The sequence below is a fragment of the Panicum virgatum genome, chromosome 2N (genome assembly GCF_016808335.1).
Source record: "Panicum virgatum strain AP13 chromosome 2N, P.virgatum_v5, whole genome shotgun sequence".
Classification (NCBI taxonomy): Eukaryota; Viridiplantae; Streptophyta; class Magnoliopsida; order Poales; family Poaceae; genus Panicum; species Panicum virgatum.
This window is the reverse complement of record NC_053146.1, coordinates 58,555,242-58,563,606: the sequence shown is the minus strand read 5'-3', so window position 1 is coordinate 58,563,606 and position 8,365 is coordinate 58,555,242. Positions and strand designations below refer to the sequence as shown.

The window sequence follows — 8,365 nt, the reverse complement described above, 5'->3', positions numbered from 1 at the left end:
CCGGCGGAGACATGCGAGGTGAATAGCACGAACTCCCCGGCGCGGAGGTTGCCAAGGGGAACCGAGCCTGCTCGCACCCCCCAGCCGGTCTCCTGAGCACTCCACCCAAGCAGGCGACGCACTGTGTTCAGCTCACCCTCAGTCTGGAAGCGACGGGGATGAACGAGGGATGCCATCTCTTGGTGGGTGAGGAAGGAGCCTGTGTAAGGGGAGAGAAGGGCGAGGAAAGCTCGGAGGCAAAGGGGCGCAAAGGCTGGAGGAAGAAGACGAATGCGGGAAAGCAACCGTGGAATGCGGTATGCCCTGTTATAAAGCCTGACTCAACCGGCGCGCCCCGGAACCGTCGCCGGAACTCAAGCGACGCCCGCACCCGGAGTTGGCCGCCCAGTCCATGACGTGGGGGCCCAGGCCCACATGTCAGGGAGGGTGGGTAATCAACGAGGGTGCGAGAAGACGGGATCCGAACCGTCGCCTGCGCGCGTGAAGCAAGGCGAAAGCCGAGCTGACGTGCGCGCATTAATCGCAGGCGTGGCCGAGCTTTTCGGGAGCTGCGCCGGTGGTAAATGACCTGTTTACTCCGGCCGCAGCAATGCCGAACGTCGCGCGTGTGACTAGGTGAACCATTGATCGTGGGGCCCGTAGTCAGTAATCCGTTGCGATGTGATGAAGCAGCAACCAACCCAATGGGCGGTCAAAGCCGGTCAAGACCCCTGCGGAAAGGAGCTTCAAGCTATACAGAGCCAAATCGCTGAAGTGGCCCCACCTGTGGGGTCGTACCTCTCCCAAGGTGGGCCCGGGGGCCACTGTCGGTACCCTGTAACAGGGATACCCACTCTTACGGCAGCAAGGCAGGACCCGCGTAGTTACCCGTAGCTGCGCGGGAAAGATGGAGTAGCCAGGCCCCACAGGCCAGGTTTTTCCCTCACCAGGCCAACGGCCCCGGACCGTTCCCCGCCTGAGGATGGGTCCGGTGACGCCACGTGTCTACACAAAAGGGAAGCTCCGAGCTGTCCGCCGGGGCCTCGGACCCCCAGAGGGGTCCGGAACCTCCTGCGCCCGTCCGGACTCCCCTCGCCGTGTAGGGGTCCGGAGCCGCCACGTGTCCCGGAGACGTGGGGTTGTGCGCGAGTCTTCCGCAGGAAGACTCGCCCACCTACCGCATTTAATGCGATGGACAAGGCGTGCTCTGCCACCGCGGTACACAAGACAGCCTTTTGTCAGGCCCCGCTGCGCGCCGCGTATTACCAAGGAGCACAGTGGAGCCGCCTGGGCCGCGCCCACGCAGAGCCCGTCTGCCGCATTAAATGGATACGACGGCCCGGCACTTTTCCATCATGCCGCCTACGCCGCACCCTACACAGCCGCTCAGCTACGTAGCAAGCGATGCTACTAGCTGCGTCGCGCTCCGTCTCGACAAGACAGCGCCAAGACATGATGGACGGAGGGCTCCGGGAGCAGGCGAGCGAATCCAAGAGAGAGATCTCCTTCGCCTGCAACGCCATAATGTATGAACACCTCGTTATTTTATATCGCATCGTTGGGCCCACCTGTCGGGGATCCAACAGTCGTGTACGCGCCCCCTTGAGATATAAAAGGGAGGAGCCCGCTGTGCACAGGACAATGGACACAATCCAGACAGGCAAAAACTCTCGCACCTTCTCACCCTCGTGGAAGGCAATACAGCACACAGTGGACGTAGGGTATTACGCTCCGGCGGCCCGAACCACTCTAAATCCCGTTGTGTTCATCGAGTTCTTGAGGAAGATTGATCTAAGACTAGCTAACCCCCGAGTACACACCCTCTGGGCTAGGGCGGGTGCCTTCCGCCACCCGGCTGTGGTTTGCAGCACCACGACAGAGGTCTTAGAGAACTTACAAAGGATGTTCTTCACTACTATAAGGGCGATATATTAGATGAACTACCTGGCTTAGTCGACTTCAGCGTCTTCTTAAAACTCACTTCCATTCAGAAAGAGATTATTCAAAAGAAGATGGGAGCATATGACAAGTTCAAAAGAAGTGCAGTAGATACTTCATTGTATGTTCATCCATGTCTTTCAGAAATTTCAGAAGTTAATGTTGAGGAGAGGGATAACAACTTGACAGATAAGTCAATTGATATGATGATTGATTCCATCGATGTGAGAGATGGGGTGAAGGCCAGGTTTTTCATGAATATGCTGTCACTTGCTAGTTCTCAAGGAGAGAAATTACTTGCTTTTAGCCAATATATACTTCCAATGAAATTTTTGGAAAGGCTGCTGGTTAAGGTGAAGGGCTGGCATGTGGGGAAAGAGATTTTCATGATCCTTGGTGATACTAGTCAAGAAAACAGAGAAATGTTAGTTGATCAATTTAACAACTCTGCTGATGCAAAAGTACTGTTTGGTTCTATCAGAGCATGTGGCGAGGGTATCTCCCTTGTTGGCGCGTCAAGAGTTGTCATTTTGGATGTTCACCTGAACCCATCTGTCACCCGTCAAGCAATCGGGCGTGCATTCAGGCCTGGACAGCAGAAGAAAGTGTTTGTGTACAGGCTTGTAGCTGCTGATTCTGCCGAGGAGAAGCACCATGAGTCTGCATTCAAGAAGGAAGTTATACAGAAGCTGTGGTTCGAATGGAATGAGCACTGCACAACAGAAGACTTCAAACTTGGTCAAGTTGATATTGATGACTGTGGGGATGAATTATTGGATACTAAAGCAATGCGTCAGGATGTCAAGGCACTGTATAGGATGTGAACACCTGCTTCTCAATGTCTCGATATTGTTTTGCATGCTAGTAGTCTCATCCAGAATGTCTTTGTAGGTAGGTAAGAAGCTTTGTGGCCACTGGACGCCATGTAAATATTGCAATGCTGATTTTCTGAGCTGGTACATGATCTGATGTAAGTAGATTTTCCTCTAGAATCATGCCTTAAATTACATCATGAAACCAATGCTTTGACGGGTACTGTTTATCTGCAGGGTGATATGGTGGCAGACTTGTGACGGCAGTTTCTTAGTCATTTTCAAACTATGTTTATGGTATGGCTCCTTTGTAGTATGTGCCAACTTGTGACAGCAGTCAGGTTGATCCTAAAGTTTCTGAGCATTAACAGCCATCGTTTTCCCATAAAGTTTCCATGGGCAAACAGTAAACAGCTCATTAAACCCTTTTGTGAATGTGCGCTCAGTTTGTTTGCTCTCCAGCATTGGAGGTTATGCGGCTGTTTTGTTCTTGGGTGTTGGAACTATGCAGTGCCCTTCTTTTTGTGCCCAACGCAATGCAGGCAGAAGCGGGTAGAGGCCATTGGAAAGCTCAAAGGCACTGTGTGCTTGAGATGTTTAAAAACCGTACTGGTGGTTTCGCTATGACGTTTAGTATGGCTCGTCATAGGTTCTGGCGCTCACTTGGTTTATGAATTATGAAGCTGTCTTTCTCTACGCATCTGAATTAGTATATCTGCCTTTTACAAAATCATATGAAAAAGCTCCTCTTTTTTTTCCGTCTTCTTTTGTTTTGGAACACAAGAAAGGCAAGATGGGACAGTGTAGGCAGGAAGGGAGCGCTGATAGTTCGGGGATTCATGTTCGGTTCGCTTGTGTTCTTTTCGTGGATCTCGGAGTGTAGGTGAGTATGGGGACCAAGCCTCCGAGCTCAACAACTGAAGATTTTTTACGAGAAGATGCACCAAATACTACTCGATCCTTGCTAGCTGAAGACACAGCAATCCTTGTGCGTGCACAGAGTCACACAGAGACGCAAGACCAACACATCGGTCAAACACCAACGCAGATCACCGGCGATGTGGAGGTGCGTGGATTATGAAGAAGCATACGTGACAACTGCAGCAATCCCGCCGTTGGAAACAACTTTGCTTCTTCATTATCTCGGCAGTTGTGTTATCTGAAGCTGTGTCACGTTTAAGCCAACTGTAATTCCTGAAGGGGCTACCACCACGGCTTACACAAGGGCTTGAACTTGCAATGGCAGTGGGCTCATAGGTCATAGCGCTCGTGGCTTCCCCTGCACTGGTCCATGCAGCTCACCCTGGACCTCGGAGGCTCGGACATGCGCCCGCTCGCCACCGACGCTGCCCGCTGCAACTCCTCCAACCTCTCTCTCGCCACGCGGCAGTAGCAACCCGGAGCAGCCATGGCCGGCCACCGCGGCGCGCCCGGCGCCTGGCGCCGCTGCTGCTAGGGGTGGCTAGGCTCTCGGATCCTCTCCATGGGCCATGGCTTCCCTCTCCGCGTCGCAGCTGGCCAGCGGGCGGCGCTGGCCTCCCCCTCGCCGCGACCAGGGGTGGACGGTATTTCATTTACCGTCCACCCCTGGTACCTGTGAGCCGTTCAATCCTCAACCGACGGTCCAGATTAAGCAAGGAGACCCCGTAGAAACGGGACGTTGAATGGGCTTCGCCGCCCTCTCGTCATCCCGTCGCACACTCGCGCTGCTTCGCCGGTCTCGCCGCCGCCCTCCGGCGAGCTCCAAACCCGTGACGCGCAGCCATGCACGCACGCACGCACTGGATCTGTACTTCCTAGCACCGATCTGTAGCCAGTTCTTCCTCAACCTGGGCACCGATCTCGATCTGTAGCCGCCTAGCCGGTTTTGAAAGCCAGAAAAAGTTCTTGGCGCATACCGTAAAATCTTAACCAAAATCTGCATGCGTGCCACTTTATCTTGATCTCGTATCGAAAGGACCTCAGCGAGCGTCTCATCGTCATCGGCGGGCTCCCTAGCTCGCCTGGGAGGCTGGGACATCGTCATCGTCATCACATGATGAGTTGATGCCATCGCTGGGTCCTGGGTGCGAATGCGAGGCACAGAAGCAGCCGGCCGTCAAGCCGCCGCCGCGCACCCGGAGCTCCTCGCTGGCTTCGGCGCCGACCCGTCGCACGGCTTGTGCGCCACCGCCTGGCATCCGCAGGAACATGCTCGCCGAGTGACCACCAAGGCCATCGTACGCCCCGCCTCTGCTGCGTTCACGGTTCACCCTCGCCGCCAACGGCGCCTAGCTAGCTCGTCGACGGGCTCACCATGGTGCGCCGGACGTCTTCCAGGTCGCCTGGGGTAGTGTGATACGGCCGCTGCAGCAGGCTCGGCGGCTGCCTGCCGGGGATGTGCTGCAGCTGTGCGGCTCGCGTTCCATGCGTGCGATAGCTGCGCGACATCATCCAGGAGGCTGGACATGGGAGGAACCCGCGAGGCGTTGAGGTCGCCGCGGAGAGCTTTGGCGAGGCCGGCATGCGGGCGGCGGTGCGGCGACCGGACCGAACCGGTGCCTCGTGTCGGCGGCCCGCGCGGACTTGGAGTCTTGGACGACAGAGGAAAGGTTTGCTCCGCGATAGCGCTCGTCAATCTCGGCCGGTCAAGCCTAATCCAACGACTATAATGAACCCAAGGGTGGACGGTAAATGAGATACCGTCCACCCCTGGGTGGCCCGCCGCCCGCCATCATCGGCGGCAACCATGCCGTCGTGACCTCTGTCACGTGATACCGCGCAGAGGCAGGAGGTCCTCGAGGCCGCCTAGCTGCCGCCGGACCGGACGGGCCTCGTGCTCCTGTTCGCATCCCGTCGCGCCCGGAACGGGAAGACGACCATGCTCGCCAAGGCTGTCTCGCGCCTGCGACACCTCGGCGGGCGGGATCCATCCGCGTCGTCAATGGCGTGGAAGTCGAGCACAAACAGTCAAGCACCTCGGCGAGAGGCTCATGATGGTTCACGGCGTGTTCCGCGTCACCTGGGGGGCGGCGCGGTCAACACTCGACAGCCTTCGTCCGCGAGGTGGACGCCGTATGTCGGGACGGCGCGGCGGTTCGACGCCGACGGCGAGGTGCAGCGATTGGAACGCGAGCCGCTTCTGACGCTTAAATTCTGGTCTCGCTTAAATTCTGCAAATCATGTACACGATTAGCAAGCACTCAAAAAGTTTAGAAAACTGAACTTGGAATCACAGGACGAAAGAATTTGGTCCTAAGCGGAGCAGCGATTAATGCACAACACAGCTCCATGCTTGTCCTCGACGCCGGGGACTTCTACGGCGATGTGGATGCCGCTGGAGACCTCGACTTCAAGGAGACCCGGACGTGATGGGTCGAGATCCTGCCGGTGCCGGGCGAGTCGGTGGACACCTTCCCCAGCGACGGCCGCCGCGGCTCCATGCCTGCGCCAGCTTCCAGCCTCCTCTTGAGCACGCTCTTCCGCACGCCGTCGCTGTCGAACAAGAACGCGGCGCACACCGGCAGGTCGGACTCCTCGCCGTCGTCGCAGCCCAGGATGAGCTCCAGCGGCAGCTCGAAGCAGGACGACGAGGAGGCGGCCTCCCCGTCGTCGAGGCCCAGGCCCCGCGAGGACGACGACGTCGACAGGCAGTCGAACCGCTCCAGCGACACGGCCAGCGACATGTTGCTCGGTCGCGCCGACGCCGAGCACGTGCTTGGGTAGCCGGCCTCCACGGCCGCGGCGGTCTTGTTGCCGAATGCGCTCGACGAATAAGGGCGCGCAGCCATCGCCACCGCCGCCGCCGCCGTCGATGTCGGAGGTTTGATCCTCCTGGCGAGCCCCGGGACGTGCATGCAGCAGGTGAACGGCCCTTTCCCGGCGTGCTTCGCTTGCTGCTTGCCCCGGCCGGCCTTGGCGCCGCCGAAGGAGTACTCCTCGGCGTCCGCGGCAGCGATCAGCGGCACGTCGCTGCCCCAGCGCTGCGGCTCGCTTGCCTTCCGCTCCGACGACGAGGGCAGGGCAACGTCGAAACCAGCGTCCGCTAGCTCCGTCTCCCAGCTGTCGGACAGCTTGCTCCTCGGCAGCGCCGCGGAGGGCGGGGAGTGCGCGGCTGGGCGCGCATCGTCGACGCCTAACCCGGTGGGGGTGGCCAGAGCCTTTATCCCCCCGGCGATCGACGCGCGCGGGGACGCCGCCGCCGCGGTGGCCGGCACGCTCGCACCGGTGTTGAACCGAGCCGGCGACACGTGGGCGCTGCGGTCGTCCACGGAGACGGAGGGGATGGGAAGGGGCCTGTCGATATTGAGCCGGGAGAACTGCCGCAGAGAGAAGGGGTCGACGGCCACGTCCCTCACCTCCAGCTCATCCGGGCGCTGCCAGTGGAAGGCCTCTTCCCACGAGGCTCCGTAGATGGACTCCCTCGCCATGGCTGGGCGCGCGCGCGCTGCAGTGGCGAAAGCGAACGAGGCGGTGATTGATGGGTCGGAGCTTTAGGACTAAGCCCATGGCGATCGGGTGATGGGTTTGACACCGAGAAGCGGAGTAGTGGATGGCACGCTCGCGCGTTAGTGGCGGCGGCGTTCGTGCCCACTCTCTCTGTTCGCGTTGGCGCGCAGTATTCAATTTGTGGCGCTGGGCGCTGGCGTCATGACCTCGTCTTCATGGGCCGGAAATGGGGGTGAAGAGACGCCTCAGCTCGGGCCGGGCGGGCCTTGGACACGCATATTCTCCGCATTACTTTATTTATGGGCCTGAAAACCTTTTGAAGCAAAGGTTTTATTTATGGGCCCGCGAGAGAGGTTGGCCTGCTAAGAGCTTAAGCCTTCCGAGTATCCAAAGCCCGTTTTCTCGGCAGCGTCACGCCATAATCTCAACTTCGGGTATTGTTCAAACTTGTTTATATTAATTTGAGTGCTTTAAGAAGCATCAAATCAATCTTGTACCAACTAATTTGTAAACAAATGTTACTGTTCACTACGAAGGAAAATGTGAGATGTCCAAGTTTTCTCTTATGTCAAAGTTCTCTAACTTCGATGAAGTTTATAGGAAAAAATACAAACATCAAATTAGTCTTACTAGATCCACTATGAATTATGTCTCATGCATTTATTTGGTATTATACATGTTAATATATGTTTCCTATAAACCTGATTAAAATCAGATAACTTTTACTTAATTACTAAACAAATCCTTGCAAAACTTTGCATATGTTTTGTCCTCTCTTGGCAAAGGAAAAATAAATAAATCCTTGCTCGATAGAATTTGCTTTGTGAAAAGCTTCTGGTAGAAGATATTGACTTTGGAAATACTTTTCGTGAACCGTTCAGCTATCAGTTGCACGTACGATAAGGTCATGTTTAGTTTCCAATTTTTTTTCTACAGTTCTCATCACATCGAATTTTTAGACACATGTATACCAATTACACAGTCTGACTGATTCCCACGAAATGAATCTAACAATGTTAATTAATCTATGATTAGACATTAATTATTAAATAACAACAAAACGTGCTACAGTATCCAAACCCCCAAATTTTTTCACCAACTAAACACACCCTAAGCCGGTAGCTGGGTAGGAGTAGGACACGTTCGTTCAGAAAGATATTGGCCGCGTTTGGTAAACTGTCAAATCAAGTTTACACAAAAAAACAAAC

The 8,365-nt window shown here is 55.9% G+C and overlaps 2 protein-coding genes across 2 annotated transcripts; one reads left to right on the top strand and one right to left on the bottom strand.

Moving 5' to 3' along the window:
• Positions 1 to 1,862: 1,862 nt before the first annotated feature.
• On the top strand, positions 1,863 to 3,203 carry LOC120661376 (protein CHROMATIN REMODELING 35-like). The gene is made up of 3 exons (XM_039940228.1): positions 1,863 to 2,737; positions 2,809 to 2,887; positions 2,967 to 3,203. The coding sequence occupies exons 1-2, from the start codon at positions 1,992 to 1,994 to the stop codon at positions 2,810 to 2,812; spliced, it is 750 nt and encodes a 249-aa protein (XP_039796162.1). The 5' UTR covers positions 1,863 to 1,991; the 3' UTR covers positions 2,813 to 2,887; positions 2,967 to 3,203.
• A 2,822-nt stretch (positions 3,204 to 6,025) lies between these two features.
• LOC120662828 lies at positions 6,026 to 7,138 on the bottom strand. The gene has a single exon (XM_039941896.1). The coding sequence runs from the start codon at positions 7,136 to 7,138 to the stop codon at positions 6,026 to 6,028; it is 1,113 nt and encodes a 370-aa protein (XP_039797830.1).
• Between the last annotated feature and the right edge of the window lie 1,227 nt (positions 7,139 to 8,365).

Bases quoted from the DNA above. Each gene is read 5' to 3' on its own strand.
- LOC120661376 (XM_039940228.1), top strand. From the start codon at position 1,992: ATGGGAGCATATGACAAGTTCAAAAGAAGTGCAGTAGATACTTCATTG.
- LOC120662828 (XM_039941896.1), bottom strand. From the start codon at position 7,138: ATGGCGAGGGAGTCCATCTACGGAGCCTCGTGGGAAGAGGCCTTCCAC.